Consider the following 20194-nt stretch of genomic DNA (forward strand, 5'->3'; position numbering starts at 1 on the left):
GGCCTTGGACACTTCCAGGGATGGGVCAGCCACAGCTTCTCTGAGCACCCTGTGCCAGGGTCTGCCCACCCTCCAGGGAAGGATTTCTCCCCAGTAACCAACCTAAATTTCCCCTCTGTCAGTTTGAAGCCATTCCCCCTTGTTCTGGCCCTCCAGGCCCTTGTAAAAAGTCTCTCTCCACCTTTCTTGTCACCTCCCTTCAGGTCCTGGGAGGCCACAATCCGGTCTCCCTGGAACCTTCTCTTCTCCAGGCTGAACAATCCCAGCTCTCCCAGCCTTTCCCCATCTCAGAGCTGCTCCATCCCTCTGATCCTCTTGGTGCCTCCTCTGGACTCTTTCCAGCAGCTCCACGTCCTCCCTGTGCTGTTCCCAGGGCTGGAGCAGCTCTGCAGGGGGGTCTGGAGGGGGCAGAGGGGCAGAATCCCCCCCTGCCCTCTGCCCATGCTGGGGATCAGCCCTGGGCACAGAAGGGGCTCCTGGGCTGCCCGAGCACAGGGACAGGGAATGTCCCTGTCCAGCCCCTCCCTCTCCAGCACCCCCAGGTCCTTCTCTCGGGGCTGCTCCTGGTGTTCATCCCCTGGATGGATCCCGGGGATCCCGGACCCAGGAGCGGCACCTTGAGCTTGGTCTTGTTAAACCTCCTGAGGTTCCCAGGGGCTGTTCCTCGAGCCTCTCCAGGTCCAGGTTTCCCTGGTGCCTCCGAGCACTTCCAGGCAGGGTCTGCCCTGGCACTGCACCCAGGCTCGGGCACCAGGGCAGGGAATGCTGCTGCCTCCAGGACAGACATTAACCAGGTTCCCACCAGCCCCCCCTTCCCGTGGGGATGTTCCGGGGCTTCACGTGCCCCACAGGGCTGGTTTTTTCTGGTTGTCATTGCAGAAATGGTCTTTTCTCTCAGAAAATCCTCAGCTGGGAATGTCTGACCGGCTCTCCCCATGTGCTTTGGGATCTGCCAATGGAAAGCTCTCTATGCTCTCGGGATAAGAGCATGTTTTATTGAATCCAGGCATGCTAATGGCTTGGGAATTAGGCTGAGATGGAGCCAAGGATCTTGCAAAGGCTCCGCAGCACTTGCAGAGGTGAGGATGGAGCTGAAACCTCCCTCTGGATGGCCAGGACCCGCCTGGGACCAGGAACAGGGGGATGAAACATCACCCCCTTGAGACCCACCGGGGACAGGATTTCCTCCAGGCTTTGGGTTCTTCCCCATCTTTTAAGAGCAAACCTTGATTTCAGTGGTGCCAAGTCACCAGCAAAGAGGGAAAGCCCGGGAAGGAACCCCCAAATCCTCGGGTTTGGGAGGCAGGAGGTGCCGTGTTGCCTCGCAAACTTCCCGGCTGGTAAATCCAGAGCCGGGAGGATGCAGCTGATGTGGCTGGTTTTGTTCCCGTGCCAAGCTGCTCTCTTTGCCCTTTTGTTTGCTTTCTGCGAGGCACTCGCAGTTCTGATGGGCCTGTTTTTAACTAATGACTGGCGCTCACATTATCTCTCCCGGCATTATCTCCTTCCCACTTTTCCCCTCTTTTTCCTAAAATAAACCGTCAATCACGGGCTTGTTTTCAACGCTTGGGGACTGGATTCACCGTGAATGCCAAGGGCGGGCGGATTCCAAAGCGCGGGGATAATAACCCACCGCTGTGCTTCCCTCGGAGCAGTCATTAGTGCTTCGAAGGACGGTCTGGGGGTCTGCAAAGCGTTTGGAGCAGGGAAGGTGCTTGTGCTGCTCGTTTGCCCTCTCAGCTGGCTGAGAAACAAGATTCACCTCCCAGGAGGTTTGGGAAACCTCCGGAAAACCCACATGTCCCAGCGGAGGGAGATGGAACTGCGTCTGTGGGGTGGAAATGTGGCACCACCGACCCCCCTGCCCCGGCCTCCAGGCCACACGTGTGGTCTCTCCTGGTTCTCCATCCACAAAAACCTCCTTGGCTGGAAGCTGGGACATCTTGGAGGTGCTGCAGGAGCAGGGAAGGCAGAGATTTTGTTTAGCTCTAAATGATTTTCCTTTTATATAATTCCTTCAACAATACACTTGGGAAGGGAAGGGGATTAAAGGCCCCGCTCCACCTCCCTGTGCCTGGAGATAAACCCTGGGGCCATATCCTATCAAGCAGGACAGGAAAATGGGAGCTGGAGAAGCCTCTCTTGGGATGTATCTCATGTATTTAGACCCCTTTGTTTCTTTTCCAAGGGGTCTGCGAGGGCAGGGATGGGCTGGAGCCACGTGGAGGGGGTTTGGTTCTCCCCAAGGGGGTGATTTGGGGTGATAGGGGTGTTTGGATCAGCTTCTGGGTGGACTCCCATCCATGGAAATACTTTTCTGGGACGGGTTTCACGGATAACCCTGGATTTCCTGGTAGGAATGTTGCCTTCCATGGTGCTGTGTTGGGGTGGGCATCCGGCTGGTCCCCAGGGTGGGGTTTGTTCTTGGTGCTGGGAAGGTGAAAAGAGGGAGCAAGGACAGTTTGAGCTGGTGACTGTCACTGTCATGGGTGCCAAGAGGTGGCTTTGGGAGCCACTGGATCCTCATGGGGGGGCTGAGCTGGACCAGGACAGCAGGAGGGGGAGGAAAAGGCTCCAGCTCAACAGATCCCACCAAACCCATCAGGATCCCCCAATCCTGAGGTGGGGGGAGGGGGATGAGCTGAGATCCCTGTGCCTGGGGGGTGTCTGGGAGAGATGAGCACCTTCTTCATCCCAGCTTGGCTGGTGGCTGCATCTGCCACCAAAAACCCATCATGTTTGCTTGGAAATGCTCTGGAAGTGGATTTTGATGGCCGAGGGATTTAGATTTCCAGCCCAGCTTTGCACCTCTGGAGAGCGTGTTCCAAAGCCTGGCCCGAAGGCGTGCTTAGGAAGATTTCCAGCTTGAATTCCCCTAATCCCTCCATCCAGCACCTTGCTTCTGATTTTTAAGCCCAGAAAACCCCGTTCACTGCAGTGAGAAGAGGGGAACCAGAGGCACAGGCTTTGCCATCCCATCCCATCCCATTCCCTGTTTGCAGCATCCCAAGAGCCCGTGGTCGAACTTGGCTGATTTTCTTGCTCTTCTCCTGAAAATAAAACCCAGCAAGTTGGGTTGCAGAAGGATGTGGTGACTCAGAGCAGGGTGGGAGGATTTGGGCAACTTCACCTTGCCCAGCATCCCAAAATATGTCCAAGGAGCTGCTGGGGAGCAGGATTGTCCATGCGGGATTTGCCACGTGGGATAACGGATGACCTGCTGATGGATAAGCACCGTGCAACGGGGAGATGCTGCTCCAGGAAGGATTCAAAAGGTGTGGCACCACCAGAAACAAGACTGGTCTGGCTTCCAGACGGACCATCGTGCCTGGAAAGACCCTCCAGCGCTTCATCTCCGCTCGCTCGGAGCTTCTGCCCCTCGGAAGTTGCTGATGAGACGTTTTCCATGAGCGCCGGCTCCGGTGGCTCGTTTGGGGCTGTGTTTGTGTCCTGTCGCATTATTCTTTGTTCCCCGAGGAAGCCCATTGTGAGCAGTCGAGGGAGGCTCGTGGAATGGTCGGGATTCCTCCCAGTGGAGGGAATTCAGGAATTCGCGCCTGTAATTACGGCTCGAGGAAGCGCGGGTGGACCCGCTTCCCGAATTAAACCCTTCTGTTCCTGGAAACGCGGCTTCTTTTATTTTTGTAGAGCAAGAAAATATATCTGGGCGGCTTCGCGGTGGGAAACGATTGGGAGAGGGCCGGATTTGGGCCCTGGGACGTTCGGGACGCTCCGGTTTGTTTGCACGGCCCACCCTCCTCTGTTTCCTGAGCTGCTCCGAGCATCCCGCCGGGAGACAACAACCCGAGCCTTTCAAATGGAAAGGGCTTATTTAAACAATGTTATCTCTCTGGCGGAGGGAGAGAGCGCGTATTGAAGGGTTATATTTAGTGCCGGGTGTAGGACAAAGCAGATGCTGAGAGATTCTTTAACGCTGGGAATGTTAATCACTGCAGCCACATCGCCTCGGAGATGTGTGAGTGTATATATTATATATCTATATATATCTCTGTAGATCTGTCTGTATTTATATAGACTCAACGTGCACGTGCTCGGACAGCCGCGTGCTCGCCGAGGATGAGGATGGGAGCTGACCGGCCCTCCCTCATTTGCTTTTTGACCTTTTTCCCCCCTGGAAAGCCCATCCTGACGGGACAAAGCCCCGCGGTTCTCCAGGGTGAGACACAGAGGGAGGGATGTGCCGCGCTGAGCCCCCCCCGCCGCCCGTCAGCCCCCCGAAACGGGGTGGGGGTGGGAAGGGAGAGCACTGCCGGCCTCGCAAATGAGCTGTTTAACAACCTCGGCAGTGCTCTCCCCCCCGGCGAGCGGCGAGGAAAACCTACCGCATTTGCCAGCCTCTCTTCCCCGCCCTCGTGGGAGCACTGAATTAAAGGAAATATTTTATGATCCTATGCTTCGTTATGTTTTATTAAAAGCAGAGCATCGGCCTCCCCTGCCACACTCGGCAGATCAGAGGCTCTGCTGGTTTCTTTCCCCTCCCTTCCGAGCTCTGCTCTTATTCCCGCAGCATCCGACTCCTCGGCTCGGCTGGAGGGTCAGTCCAGGGTCTCCTGGTGCAGGAGGAAAACAGGCAGTGGGGTGAAAAATGTGGGTATTTGGTTTATCTAAGGCTGTTCTGTATCCAGACCGGCCTGGGGATGGGAAGTCATGCAGCAGGAATAGCTGATGGAGGCAGGAATAGGGATGGACGTGGGAAAGGGAAGTCCTGGAAGGTGATGCCCGATGGAGATGTTGGAGTCGTGGAGGGAGCCTTGGAAAGGTGCTCAGAAAAGTCTCCCCACTGTTTTCCAGCTTTGCTCCATCTCTGGGCAATCCAGCCCGGGGTGGGAGAACCTCTGGGATGTCGTTTTGAGGGAAAAGACCCCCCCAACCCCCAACATCCCAACTTATCCCATTGGCAGGGAAAGCAACGGGCAGGGCTGGGCCTGGGCTCCTCTAGCCTTGGAGAGCAGCAAAAAGCCACCCAGGGATAACTGGGCAGGGCTGGGAGCAGCTGGGAAAGGTGTTAATTAGCAGCTATTCCTCAAGGTGGGGATTAAGGGAACAGCCACGTGCATCCTCCCCATGGGAGCAGTGCGGGATCGGGAAATCAGGGCTACGGATCGGGGCTGGGAAAGGGAGATATGTTCCAATCTTATTAGTGGAGCAGCACTGCTGGGAGAGCAGAGGGATTATCAATCACAGAGTGTGAACTGGGGGGAAGAGGGGAGATTCCAATTAGCAATCCTGCTTTGTCCAGGGAGGAGGGAAGGTGGAGGCTGAGTCAGGAGCAGCTCCTGAGGGATGGGGTGCAGAGGCTGGGCCAGGAGATGGGAGAGTTTGGGATGCAGGAGATGGGAGAGTTTGGGATGCAGCCATTCCCCCCCCCCTCGGCCAGACCAGTGCCTAGGAGAGGCTGGGCCAGTGCTGGAGCCCAGAGCTGGGACTCCCAGTGGGATGTGTCTGTTGGAATGGAGGCTGTGCAGGTGTCTGTCCCATCAACCCACCTGTCTGTCTGTCCCTCCATCCCTTCTTTCATTCCTCCATCCTTTCCTCCACTCGGGCCTCAGTTTCTCCTCCATCCCTTTCTCCCTCCTCCCATCCCTCCCTTCCTCCCCCCCTCCCTCCCCCATCTTTCTGTTGCTCTCTCCTTCATCCCTCCCTCTATCCCTTCCTCCATCCCTCCTTTCATTCACCTTTCCATCTCTTCCTTCACCCCTCCCTTCCTTTACCCCTCCATCCCTCCCTTCATCCTTCCATCCTTCCCATCCCTCCACCCCTTCCCTTCATTCCTCCCTCCTTCCCCCCACCCGTCCTTGTGTTGCTCCATCACTCTCCCCGTCCCTCCTTCTGTCCCTTCCTCCATCCCTCCCTTCATTCACCTTTCTATCTCTTCCTTCATCCCTTCCTTCCTTCCTCCCTCCATCCCTCCATTCATCCTTCCTTCCTTCAACCCTCCATCCCATCCTTCCTCCTCCCATCCCATCCTTCATCCCTCCATCCCTCCCTCCACCCATCCTTCTGTTGCTCCCTCCCTTCCTTCATCCCTCCCTCCCTTCCTCCCCCTTTCCTTCCTCCGTCCCTCCCTCCCTCCCCTACCCCCACATAAACCCAGTAGGAGACTCCAACTGCCCCTGGAATGCCCCTCCTGGGAGCACAGAGGATTCTGCAGGGATGGAGGAAAGGAGCAGGGGGGCTTTGCCTGCTGTGATGGGACTGCTCTGACTTTCCCAGGCTCCCCTGAGGCCATTTTTGGGGTAAAAAGCTGCACATCCCACTCGAAACTGCAAAACCAAAGTGGATTTTGTAGCCCTTGGGAGTTCTGTCCAGCACCAGGTTTTATTTCTCCCCTTCCTCTGCCCAAGGTTGTGCCTTTGGAGAAGCAGTTCAGAAGGAAAATGGGAAAAAATCCCCCAAATATTACTGATAATGATTCCTCCGCAGTTCCCGGGGTGGGAATCGATGGGGTGGGCAGGGATCCCTCTCAGCTGGAAGGGGGGATCGATGGCTGCCTCGTTTGTCACCAATCAAAAATATGGGCTAATTGGATTTCCTGCAAATAGAGAGAGAAATCAGCAAATCCATCAGCTGGGTCACGGGCACAGCTTCTCCGGGGCCACCCGGGCACGGCCAAGCCTTGGGGTGTCCCACAGGACTCCCCCCCCGGGAAACCCAACGGTGGCATCTAAGCCCAAATCCTCCCAAATTCCCTGAAATTCATTGTTTTTCCCCCTGCTGCCCCTTCCAGGCCCGTGTGTCTCCCAAGGAATGTGGAAGAGGAGGAGGTCTGGGGAGGACTGGGGGGGTTCAGCTGGGAACATTCATCCCTGGGGTCGGTTTTGGAGGAGCAGCTCCTCCAACAACCCCTGGCTGTAGATGGGCTTTTCTCCTTGCAAATGGGGTAACAGGCACAGAGCTCCAAAGGACATGGAACCATGATGGTTGGGGCTGGAAGGAACCTCAAAGCCCATCCCATCCCACCCCCTGCCATGGGCAGGGACACCTTCCAGGGACACCAGCCCAGGCTGCTCCAAGCCCCGTCCAGCCTGGCCTTGGACACTTCCCCGGGCTGGGGAGCAGTTCCCTGCTGCCTTCAGCTCTGCTAATTCCTCCTGGCTGGGATCAGGCTCCAGCCCAGATTAACTCCATGAGCTCTGGCTTCAAATAATTGGCTGCTGGTGTCATAATCCTCATCTTGATGGAGGGAAAACAGCGGCAGAACCATCAGCTGCTTCCACCAGGTCCCTCCTAAATTCACCCAAGAAGTGGTTTAAGCTCTGCCAGGGGTTTGGAATCTTTTTTCCCCGAGTTTCCACACCCATATCCAATCCATCAGCGTTGCTTTAGGGCTCTAACAAGCCATGCCGGGGACAATAATTTGCTTTTTTACTCCCAAATGGCACATCCGGGCTGGTTTTTGCTCAGCTTTGCTTTTGGCTCTGCCTGGAGACAAGATCTCTAATCCCAGGTGAGGTTTTCCATAATCCCCCGTGCTCAGGGGCAGCATCCAGATGTTGCATCTCCCTGATGTCAACACAGGGCGGATCCGTGCCAGGAGGATCCATCTCCTCCGTGTCAGGGTGGGAAGCTGAGCCTGCTGATGGAAAGGGGGGTCTGGGAATTTGCTGGTGTGGGGAAGAAACCCATTTCCAATCCTTTTCAGCCCGGGATTATGATCCAGCCTCTCTCCTGCCACACTAAATCTGGATTAACCCCCCATGTGCCTGGAGGGGCTCAGCAGATCCCCCCTGGTCCCCATCCCTCCCGGGATGCTGCTGGATTAAAACAGGGAAAAAGCAGAGGAGGGGGAATTGTAGCTTTCCCCCAGCCTGGAGAGGCTGCTGAGCTTGTAGGACACCTGGATATCCCAGTTCAGAGCACTATCCCATGTTGTGTCCAGGAGTGGAGGAGGCACCAGGCTCTGCCAGATGGATTTTGGGGAATGCTGCCCCGCTCCGGAGGCCAGAATTGGATTGGGCGGCTGGGGATCACTCCTGCTCTGCAAGAGTGGGATTGTAAGAAAATTCCTGCTGTGGTGAGCTTGGGATCTGTTGGAGAAAGACGAGAATCCATGGAAATAGCTATGGAAATATCCATGGCTGTGCTTGGAGAGTGACCCATGGTAGGAGAGCGGGTAAAGCAACAATGGGATAAAAGAAGAGGAAATTGGGATTTTTGGAACAGTTCTCAAGGTTAATTGGGATCTGCAAGGAGGTAGATAAAGGAGAAGGGAATTCTCACTGGGGAATTCTCAGCAGCGGTGGCACATGGGAGGGATTCAACGCTCCACAGTTGAGGCTGGGGAGTGGCAGCATTTTTGGGTGGAAAACTGTAAGGAAAATCCAACTGATGTGGAGGAAACCCCCAGGAGAGTGAGAAATCCTACAGGAACCGGGTCTGCTTAGCTGGAAAGTTTGGGATGAGAGGAGAGGGATGTGCTGGCAGAGCTGGTGCACGGGGGGAGTGGGGGTGGCACCTCCCACCTTTTGTGCCTCACTTGGCCAAACCCCCTTGGCTTTAGGTCATGGAATGGGAACAAAATTGGGGCACAACTGGTTGGGAGGGCTCTGCCCTAAACGGCTGCTGGGGGAGGTTCCCATTGGCAGCCTGTGCCGCAGGCAATCAGCCCTCATTTGCATATATGCAGAGATGCAAATGAAGAGCACGGTCTCCATTTAGAAACCCCGCTGACCCCGACTCATCCCGGGCTCTACTTTAGCTCCAGCAGCTGCTCTGCCAGCTGGGAAGAGGTGCCAGCAAAGCCATTGCTTCAAAACAGTGATGCCACAGGGTTTTTGAGGGAATTTGACTCTGCTGGACTCTCTTTCCCACCTCTCTGGGGAGGAGACGTCGTTGAGGGCTCTGAAAACACCGAGAACAATCGAACTCCAACAAAAATGTTGGCAAATTCCTTAAATAACCTGGAAATGGGGTTAAACAAACAAGACAAACGAGCAAGGCAGTGATGACAAACATCCTCCTCTTCCCCAACCCCAGGCTCGGTGACCCATCACTGGTGGCAGCCACCAATTCTGGCAGCTGTGAAGCCCCGTCAGGTGCGTCGGCGGCGCGTTGAACATTATGTTTTAATGGCAACATCAGTAGGGTGAAGATGGGGGAATAAAATATTACCTCCCCCCCCGCCAGCATCGTTAGAAGATGGAGTTGCACATCCTAATGCTGAGTTGGGGGGGGAGAAATTATAAATAAAACTTTACTGCGCTCCAGTAAATGCTGCTAAACATTCTCCTCGCCCGCAGGACGGCGGGAGATAAATGTTCCAGTTCTAATTTATGGCTGTGGCTTCCCAGCCTGTGCAGGGGGGGTCTGGTGGCAGCTAATAAAATTCAATATATCACCAAGACTTATCAATGCAGCGAGCACAGCCCCGCTGATAATCGGGGTGGGGTGGGAGATCCATCTTCCTCCCACTCCTGGCTCTTCCAGGGGCCTCATTTAAGGAGTTGGAGGCTGGGTGGGTGGTTCCCAAATGACTCTTGGTCCTGGTTGGGTCTCTTGTCCTTCTTCATGTGTTTTCCCTGAGATAAATCCCATTCTAGGGGTCAGTCTGCAGCACTGAGGGGTTGAAATATTACCCAACTGCTCTTTTCCCGGGTTGATGTAATGAGTTTTGGGACTGGGTGGGTGGTTCGCACCTGGCTTCTGTCCCTGGTTGGCTCTCTGGTCCTTCTTCCTGTGTTTGCACTGAGATAAATCCCATTTTAGGGGTCAGTCTGCAGCACTGAGGGGTTGAAATATTACCCAGATGGAAGCTACTTCCCATTCATCCCAGCAAGGCACCTCCGAAATCCTGCTGCTCCCAGTTCTCCCGTGGCTGTTGCTTCCCTCCAGACCTCCTTTCTCTTGCATCCACCCCCAAACCATCCCTTCCCCCGTGTCTCTCGTTTTGCAGTCACCGGGTTTGGGTTCCCAGCAGCTCTCAGGGGGGCAGGATGTGACCCTGGGCTTCCCCACGTCAGGATTTACACCCCCAACGTGGCGTCGCCGAGTTACTCTCAGGGAAATCAAAAAATAGGGAAAACTCCCTGATTTTTGGGTTGAGGGACCTGTTGAGCCTCCAAATGACAACTCCAAGGTCACCCCAGGTGTTTGCCACAGGACATTGGCTTCCTCCAGCCCAACGCTCGGGCTGTTTCACCTCAGAACATCCATCTTTTTACGGGAACGAGCAGTTTCCCGGGATCTGGGGCCGGAGCTGTAGTACAAGCACTGACTCGACGCTGGGAGCGAGAGAGGCCGAGGCAGGAACGGGCTCCTCATCCCGTGCTCTGGTGAGCTGGAACAGCCTCTGCACAGGGAGAGTGATGAAGACACTCCAGAGGGTTTGTTTCGGTCCCTGCCCGAGCCACGGGGCTGCTGCGGGTGGATCCTTCCCACGTGGAACTGTTTGTCGGGAGACACGCTCTGAAGGCGGCGGTGAGCTCGGGAGAAGTGGTGTTTGCACAGGATTTATGGGCCAGCGCTCAGTGATGGAGAGAGCTGGTGCTCGGGGAGTTGAGAGCAGGAAACCGGAGAGGGGAAGGTAGAAATGGGGGAAGGAACAGATGGAGCAGAGGCAGGAGATGGGTGTTGGAGAGAGGGGAGGACACTGCAGCATCCTGAGGCTCCCACTGGTCTCTGTGGGGAGCAGGGAGAGCACCCAGGGAATGGCTGGAGCTGTGTCAGGGCAGGCTCAGGTTGGATCCCAGGGAAAGGTTCTTCCCCCAGAGGCTGGTTGGGCACTGCCCAGGCTCCCCAGGGCAGTGGGCACAGCCCCAAGGCTGCCAGAGCTCCAGGAGGGTTTGGATGATCCTCTGGGGCACAGGGGGTGACTCTGGGGATGGTCCCATGCAGGGCTGAGGGTTGGACTGGATGATCCTTGTGGGTCCCTTCCAGCTCAGCACATTCTGGGATTCTGTGACCCAGATCCTGATATTTACACACCCAAAGTGGCCCAAATTGTCCCTTTCTGTGTCTGAGGGCATTTATCATGCCAAGGCTGTGCTGATGTGGATGAAAACCCCACTGAGCCACAGCATTTGAACGTGTTTCAGCCCAGCATGACCCATTTTGAGCTCTCTCTTTGTTTCTCTGCTGCCTTCGGTGTCGCTGCCCCGTTCCCTGGCTGAGCTCTCGGTGCTGGGAAGAGCCAACCTCGGCCCTGAGGGACATAAAAATGACTGTGGTGCTCATAATGAGGAGAAAACTCCTCTGAAAATTGATTTTTCCTTAAGATCTATGGACACGACCCTTTGGGAAGCCCTTCTGTGGTTGCTCAGCGTTGAAGATGCTCTCCATGCACACAAGTGACCTTGGGCTCGACACCAAATGGGGCGTCAGTTCTTTTCCTTTTTGAATGGGATATTTGTCCTGGGAGGAATCCAGGATTTCAGGGAAGAAGAAAAGTGTGGGCCGTGTTCAGAAGTCCCATCTCAGGTGGGTTTTGGCAGCAGCTCTGGGAGCTGGGTTTGGTTTTCTGGGTTACACAATATAGAGGTCACAGAGTCATGGGATGGTTGGGAAGGGATGTCAAAGACCATCTCCTTCCACCTCCTGCCATGGGCAGGGACACCTCCCACTAGAGCAGGCTCAGAACCACATCCAGCCTGGCCTGGGACACTTCCAGGGATGGGGCAGCCTTGGCTTCCCTGGGAAAAAACCCCACCTTTGGATGGTGATAAAATGTGATGTACCAGTCCTGACCCATTTGGAGGTGACGTGTGAACTGACCCCCCCGGGGGCCTGGCTGTCCCCAGCACCCTAATGGAGTGCTCTGCTCACTTAATCTTCATTTAAAAGGGGTGAAAGGCCAACCCGGCCCCGCTCAATCGATGCATTGATCCAGATTATTGATTTACATTCCAAAGAGCTAACGAGACACGAGATCCATCCACAGGATCTGGCAGGTTCAGGGCCCCCGTTGCATCCGATTAGGTGAAGAAAAACAGGCCCGAGCATGTTCTGCCCCCTCCCTGTACATCCCACACGTCCTCCCCCGGCTCTGCCATCCCGCAGGATTTAGGGGCTGCTTCGGTCCAGCAGCTCCCCCATAAAGGATGATTAGAGATCCAGCTGCAAATTGTTTCCTCCCACTTATGCAAATGAATGAGGTAAGAGGCATCTAATTAAATGTTTGTACTTTAATACGCCACGGTGTGAAGGAAGATGAATTTTAATTACGGGCTCTTAATTGTTTGGTCGGCCTGTTAATATCCTATTTACACAGTATTAATACAATTTGCTCTCTGCCAGCAGGGCTCTTCCTCACGGTGGGGGATGACCAATTTCATGGGTTTATTTTATGAAATAAACCCATTTTGCCAAAGCCAACGCGATTTTTGGGAGGGCAGTGGTGAGTTTGGGGATGTTTAGCCCTGCTGATGCTCAGCTTTCGGGTTTTTTTGGAGGAAAAACCTCAATATTCAAGGAAAACTCAAGCAGTTCATGGATTTATAAACTCCCATAGGATCCTCCAACCCATTTTTTCCCCTCCCAAAAGGACCATCTCCTTTGGAAGCACGATGCCGAGCCCACGTGTCACATCCCATTCCATTTCGGTTGTTAGACCTGTGTTAAAACACTTATTCCGCTGTTTAAATAAAAAATAACCCCCCCTGTACAGCAGCTTTCGAGGAGAAGCTCCAGATTCAGCAAAATTTGGCCACTCTGGACGGGGCCAGATGAGACTCCTTCGCCGTCTCTCGGAGCCCTCCCGGGTTAACGAGGAGAGGCAACAACGTATTATAATTGTAAATGGTCCTGGAATGTCATAAATAAAGCATCAGCCGAGCTGGGGAGGGAGAGGGAAGGTATTTGCTGCGCTCCCAGGAACGGGTGTTTAATCTTTAATGAACAAGATGTTGCGAAGTGCCTCCAGTCAGAGCGTGTTTGGGTAACGCCGCTCAGCCCGCGGGGGGGTGACAGCCCCGACCCTGCCGTGCCACCGCTCGCCCCTCGTGCCACCCGTCATTCCTCGGTCGGGAATGCGGAGCAGGATCGCTCCCAGCCTTTCGCGGGTGTTCCCCGCCCTTTCTATCCCATCTGGCGCTTCTGCAAGTGGCGAAACGTCTCCTCCTCTCCTCAAATCCTGGGAAAGGATGAAGATCAGCCCTTTGCCGATGGAGAGATCCTAGTCCCTGCTTTCCCATTCCCTCCCTGTATCCGCCTCCCGCGCTGGCCCCGGTCGGTGTGAATTATGGATAAGCCCCGCTAATCACCGGCTGATTAAAATGATGAGCTGTTAATATTCCCTCGCCTGTCGCCTCCGCCGAGGGGGCGCGGCGGCACCTGAAGGCTGGCGGGGACGGGGAGGGGCTGGATGGGGCAGCTGCGTCCCCTCCTCCGGCTCCATCCCGAGGCACCGCCCCATGGAAATGCTCCAAAGGCCATCCCGGAATACAGCGATGGGGACAGGGGGAACCTTGGGGTCGTGACCCAGAGGGGTGAAGTCCATCAGCAGCCGTGGCTGCCCCATCCCTGGAAGTGTCCAAGGCCAGGTTGGATGGAGCTTGGAGCAGCCTGGGCCAGTGGAAGGTGTCCCTGCCCATGGCAGGAGGTGGCACTGAATAGGCTTTAAGGTCCCTTCCAACCCAAACCATCCCATGATTCTATGATCAGTTTGAAGTCAGCTTTTTGGGAAGCGCTGGGAGATGAGAAATAGCTTTTGGGGAAGGACTGGGAGGTGAGAAATAGGTTTTTTGGGAAGCGCTGGGAGGGCAGAAATCAGGGAATGGAAGCACCAATCGATAATAACAAACAAATCTTCAATTTTGATGAATGTTAGAGGATTTCAAGGGTGTGGGAAGATGGGGAGGGGTTGTTTTGTGGTGCTGGGATGCACTGAAAGGTTCCATCATCCTGAGGCGTTCCGGGGCACCCACGGGGTGCTGCGTGGGCCGGGCTTGGGGGACTCCCAGCACCCCCCACCCCCTCCTCAGCAGGACAGGGACCTCAGCCAGGGGGGTTCAGCCACGGGTGCTCCATCCCTCGAGATTCCCATGGGGTGCCTGGCTGCTGCTGTGTGCCAAAATCTCTGACGGGAGGCTGACACTGGGCAGAAGTGGGGCTGGAAGCATCCGGCCTCATCCTCCCCTTCCCGGCCGGAGTGAAACCTGCCTCTTCCCTCGGAGCTATTTTGTAATTGAAAGCACTGAGCATGTTACAATGTGCTCCTTTTATTAATGTGTCACTCCTGATTTAAAAGGACATTTCATTTATCTCTCCCTTCCCCCTCTCCCCCCCTCCCTTTTTTTTTTTATCCCCCTTAAACTGGATGTCGCAAGAATTCCCACAGCTCCCGAGCAAAAATACTCTTTTCTCCCCAGGGATGCGATCTAATCAGAGGGATGAATTTCCATAGGTCTGAATCTAATCAGAGGGTGGCCCGGCACAGCTTTCACTATAAAATATGTCTTATTTAAAAGAGCAAAGGGGAAGGAGAGGAGCCTCGGGGTTCAGAGCTGCCTTTGGGATGCTGATAACGCAAAGGATGACGGAGAATTTGGGACGGGCTCCTCCTTTGGAGCAAATCTGGTGCTCAGCCCTTTTTAAATAGTTCTTAAAATTCAGCAAGACCTGTCACTGCTGGTTTCTTCTCCCCAGTAAATCCAAAGAAAGGGCCCAAAGTGTGGATTTTGAGGAGCGGTGACACTTGGCAGTTGTGTGCTGTCGGGAAGCAAAGGGAAGGGGAGGATGAGGGATGAGATTTGTGCATCAGCCACAGCAAAACAGCAGGTTCTGGACGGCTCCATCTGGATTCCTGCTTTATTTTCCAGTGCCTGACTTTGTTTTCCCTGCTTTTCGCCCTCCCCTCCACACATCCTTAGCATTTTGGGGGCTGGTTCCTGTGGGGATCATGCATCTGTTTCTCTCTGCTCTCCCTCCCGCTCTTGCCTCCTTCATTTCCGTGTCTTCTGAGGTTATTTTGCTCTGAATTTGAGCAGTGATGCTCTTTGAGCATTTGGATTTTCACCTTCCCTCCCCCTCCAGGTACAGCTGGGGCTCCACCATCAGCCCTCTGTGGGATCCCCATCCCCTGGCACCGGCACAATAAATCACAGAGCTCCAGAGCTTTGTCCTTTCCACTCAGGATCTCCTCAGGAGAAGTGCAGGAGCATCCTGTGGTTACACCCTCATATTTTTAAGGACCAAATGTCCAAATTTAAGGACCAGCCAGGCCTGGATTACCAGGAGTAGAGGCAGAAGCTGCTGCCATTGGCATCTCAAAGTGGTTCTGCAGCACCTGGAGGGAGCAGGGCCGGCGGGAAGCCCATTTTGGGTATTTTTAGCCATTCAGAAGTTGCAGGTTGGAAATGTGTTTGCAGGGGGATTTCCTTGGATAAATGCTTGGGCAGATGCATTTGGGTGAGTGGCTGGGGCCAGCCCAAGCTTGATTAGTTTTGGCTTAAAAAAGCCACCAACCCTCAGAAGACATTCTAAGCACCCCTCAAACCCTTGGCTGGGCTGGGACTGGGGATGCTTCCCCTTCCCATTGCAGGGCACGGGAATGCAAGGCAGCACCACGGGAAGAGGGCTGGAAAACCATCTGGAGATGCTGCACGTATGAGCCAAGAACTCCTGTGTTTCAATATCTCCTGGGCACGAGGGAAAACTCGATCTTAGCTCCGGCTTTGTCACCGTCGGTTCTGCCGCCGGCTTTGTGTAATCGCGCTGATCCACGCCGGGGGCAGAAGGGGATGGAATCCTGCCCAAGGCTCCAGCGCTGCCTCATGGAGAGCCTGAGCTCTTCCACAGGCGGGGAGGCTCCGTCCCCGGCACGAATCCACCCCCCATTTCCTTCAGGCAGATGCCACCGAGCTGCCAAACGTTCGCTCATCCCCCTCCCTTCCCTTCGTGCCTGTTGCTCCTCTCGCTCCTGGAAATGTCAAAAGTGAAGCGAGGGGAAGCGGGGCAGTCGCTGCGAGACCTCGGCTGACCTTCCTCACATCCTTCCTCCTCCTCCTCCTCCTGCTGCCTCTCCCATCACTGCCTCTTTCTGTCTGCAAAGCCCCGAATTCGAGGGGACCTCGTGCTGCGTTGGCAATCACAAGGAATTAATCCCTGCTTTAGCAAGCTAAAATAAACCCTGTCCAGGCGAAGGGAGAGGCTGGAAAGATGCTGGCCCTGGATGAACAGGGATGCTGGCGGGGATTTCGGTCACTCTCAGCAAGGAGGTTGGGATTCCAGGCTGAAACATTAAACTCCATCTTCTGTGCATCGATTCAGGGCTGCAAAGAGCCCTTGATTTACCCCTCATGGCTGCACCTGCTGCGCAATGCTCCAAAACCCCTCCAAAAACATACAGAAATCCACTTTTTATCTAAATTTCCTCTCTTCCAGTTGACTGCAGCAGCAAGGCCACTGCTGTAACCCCCCAAAAAGCAGCACAAAAAGGGTTTCTTCAGCCTGAGAGCCCCGTGCTCAGTATGCCAGGCCATGCTGCCGTGCTGGTGCAGCAGGCACGTGGGAGTGGAGCGTGTTCTCCCGCAGGTCGTGGCTGGGATTTATAGCAAAAACAGAGACAAGTTGTTTTACAAGTGATGCTGAGCCTGGAAACACCGGCTGGGGGACACAGACAATCACCTTCACCTCCTCCAGGGCATCTCCTTCCAAGGAGTCTCCAGTTCTGCAGCCCTGCTTCTAAAACTGCTCCTGTTTTCCAGACTTTTTCTGTCAGTTTTTTTCACCCAGTGCAAGCAATAACTAAACCCCCTGGATTTTGGCAGGGGGTGAGGGGTTCTTTTGGGGTGTCCTGGTTGCTGATGGGGTTAAACGGGTGTGATCAGGGTGAGGATGCTGAAGAAAGGCTCGGCTCTGCCGGGCTCTCAATCTGTCATCTCCCAACAGCCGGAGGAAAGAGAGGAAAATAAAATAGGAGTGCAATTGCCTGCCCTCCTGACCCTGGCTGCTCTGTGCTCCTGCAATAGTTTTGCAGCAAATCGAGGGGAAAGAGGGAGAAAAGTGCCAGACGGAGCCGCCCGTGCTCTCATTTTCCAAGGACGGATCCGGCATCCAGCCGGGGGGGACGCGGGGAAGGAGCAGGCTCCTGGCCAAGGCTGGGCTGTAAAAACACAGGTTGGGCTTTGTGCATGCTCTGATTAATCTGTTGGATCCATTCCCATAAGGAATGAGTAATTTAGAGATTTTAAAGCAAGCCTGGGGCAGGGGAACCTGGTCTGGAATGGGGGGAGAGCCAACGTGGGGCGGAGGACGGTGAAGGCCAAGTCAAAGCCAATAAATTCACAGGAAGGATGGGCTGCAGTCTGCAGGGTGGGAGGGGGTTTGGTGGGATTTTCCTAAATTCAGGAAGGGTTTTCTTCAATTTAGACTTTTTTGCTGCATTGGGAGCAGCCAAAATTCTCCACTGGGAGGGGCCAAGTACCACCCAGGTGGGCATCCTCCCTCCCTCCATGGGACGCAGCGTTTGCTCCCCGTGGCCATTAACCAGTGAAACCATCCAGGGACAGCGTTTTAACCCCTGCTCCAAACTTCCCCAGAGCTCAACTCTCCTTTCCTCCCTCTCTCCTCCCTCTCCCAGCCTACCTGACCGTGAGCATCGAGCCGCTGCCGCCTGTGGTGGTGGGAGACGCCGTGACCCTGAAATGCAACTTCAAGACAGACGGGAAGATGCGGGAGATCGTCTGGTACCGGGTGAGTGGCACCGGAGCCTCTGCCCTGCCCCTGGGGACGGGAGCAGGAGGACACCAGGCTGCTCTGCTCCTCTGGAACAGAAGGTCAAGGCCGGATGGTGGAGGGAAAGGCAGAGCTCTGGCTGATGGGAATCGATTCCGGGAAGGAGCCAGGCAGGCTGGCCTTTCAAAACCTGGGGGGGGAGAGATGTCAAATGGCTTTGTAATGACCCTGAGAGCTCCAGGAGGCATTTTCCAGGCGTTTCGTTATGTTTTCCAGGTGGATTTGGGGTTGGCAGGCTCGGTTTGGTGCTGGGGGTTGAGCTGGTCAGGATTTGGGGTAGAGATCGACCCCGCTCTGCAAAGAGGATTTTCGTGTTGGGTGTGAAATGATGCAAAAAAGAGGGGGGAAATTTGGCAAAATTGGGGGTGTCGGGAGCTCGGGGAGCAGTGCTGGGCTCGTCATGTTGGGCTCTCACAAAACCTTTCCCTGTCCCCAGAATATTTGCAGATTTGGGCTGTTGATCTGGAGGGAAACAAGACTTAAAACCTCTGGTTTCTTCTGGGGAGGAGGGATTTGGGGCTGTGGCTTTCCCCCCTTCCAGTTTCACTCCCATCTGCACCAAGCCCTGATCCAACCTCAAATGTAACAATCCAGAGCAACATTTTTGGCTTTCTCCAGGAAATTTCAGCATAAGCTGCCAAACACAAATAAAACCCCTGCGGTGGTTTGGTCAGAGGAAACCTGAAGTTTTCCAGGATGGAAACAGAGCTCTTTGCTCACGGAGGAGGCAAAGAAAGGGCAAATGGTGCCGGTGGCATCGCATGGAGTAACTGCCTTTCACCTGGGAACATTTTTTCTTGGATTTACCCTCATGTTTCTGCTCCCTGAACAAGGAGCATCTCTGTCTTAAAGCTCCTCTTCACATCCAGGCAGGTTTATAAATAGGAGAAGGTGCTCTCTGGACTGAAATATATTCACTTGCTGGAGTGTGATGTGTGCACAGGAATATTCCATCAAACCCTGGATGCTTTTTGCTATAAATAAATGTGTGTAGACATGTATAACATTTAGGGGTACACCTAAACGGGGTACAGGGGATTCAAGCAGACAAATTTAACAATCTAACCCAAACCCTGCCCCAGCCCCTGAATTGCAGGGTAGAATTGGCTTTGTCTCCCTGGTGCTTTGGGGAGGAGGTTTTTTCTGCTGGCTCTGCCATCTCCACCAGGTTTTTCCTTCCCTTTTCCACTCAGTAATATTGGATTAACCCACTTTCCGGGAGCTGGGGCTGGATTTGCATAATCCCCCCTGTGAGGAGGGATGCTGGAGCCCTCAGCGAGAGGATGATGCACTGGGGTGGCCGAGCAAATTATGCTCCGAGAAACCACAGAGAGAATGGAGAGGGAAAAAATAACCCAGCTTTTATTTTTATCACCACAAATCCCCCTCTCTTCCAGCTTTTTTACCCCCCTCCCCCATTCCCTTTTTCTCCTTTCCCGGGGAGCTTCCTGCATTTGAAAGTTGGTTTTCATGGAGCATCTCAGGATTTGCCAAATTCCTTCCTGATTTTAAGCTTTTTTCCCCCCTTTTCCCCACATTTTGTCCCACTCCTGGACTGTTGCAGCTGCCCAGACCCCCAGTGTCCGCTCCCTCGGGCGAGGGGTTGGGTGAGCGGGGCTGGACCTGCTGGGGCTGCACAGTTGTGTTTATACCACTTGGAAATCCTGGCGACGCAGCCCCAGAGCAGTGGAAGGGGGATGTGGGGCTTCCAGGGGCTCCTCTGTCCCTTGGTTTGCTGGACAGGGAGCAGAGCGAGCTCCTTGGGTTTAAGGACACGGAGCTGCCCCAGGGGCGACGGCGGGTGTGGAGGGGAAAGGGGGAGAGTGGAGGAGCAAAGTCAATGGAAGCGGTTTGGGGGGACAGAGGGGGGGGCGTATCCCATGGGATGGATCCATAACCTATGGAGTGCATCCATAACCCATGGGATGGATCCATAACCCATGGAGTGCATCCATAACCCATGAGATGGATCCATAATCCATGGGATGGATCCATAACCCAGAGGATGCATCCATAGCCCATGGAGTGCATCCATAACCCATGAGATGGATCCATAATCCATGGGATGGATCCATAACCCAGAGGATGCATCCATAACCCATGAGATGGATCCATAATCCATGGGATGGATCCATAACCTATGGAGTGCATCCATAACCCAGGGGATGGATCCATAACAATGGGATGGATCCATAACCCAGGGGATGAATCCATAACCAATGGGATGGATCCATAACCCATGGGATGGATCCATAGCCCATGGAGTGCATCCATAACCCATGGGATGGATCCATAACCATGGGATGGATCCATAACCCAGGGGATGAATCCATAACCCAGGGGATGAATCCATAACCCAGGGGATGGATCCATAGCCCATGGGGATGGATCCATAGCCCATGGAGTGCATCCATAACCCGTGGGACGGATCCATAACCAAGGGATGGATCCATAACCAACTGGATAGATCCATAACCCATGGAGTGCATCCATAGCCATGGGA

General features: G+C 54.5%; 1 protein-coding gene across 1 annotated transcript in view; it reads left to right on the top strand.

Annotated features, from left to right (window-relative positions):
• Window positions 1–20194, top strand: part of IGSF21 (immunoglobin superfamily member 21) — a 100697-nt gene that overhangs the window by 63771 nt on the left and 16732 nt on the right. The window contains exon 2 of the mRNA XM_029965236.1: window positions 17537–17649. Within this exon, the coding sequence (XP_029821096.1) occupies window positions 17537–17649 (113 nt within the window). The remainder of the gene's footprint in view (window positions 1–17536; window positions 17650–20194) is intronic.

This window comes from Manacus vitellinus, unplaced genomic scaffold (assembly GCF_001715985.3).
Source record: "Manacus vitellinus isolate BGI_N305 unplaced genomic scaffold, ASM171598v3 scaffold_92_pilon, whole genome shotgun sequence".
NCBI classification, from domain to species: Eukaryota; Metazoa; Chordata; class Aves; order Passeriformes; family Pipridae; genus Manacus; species Manacus vitellinus.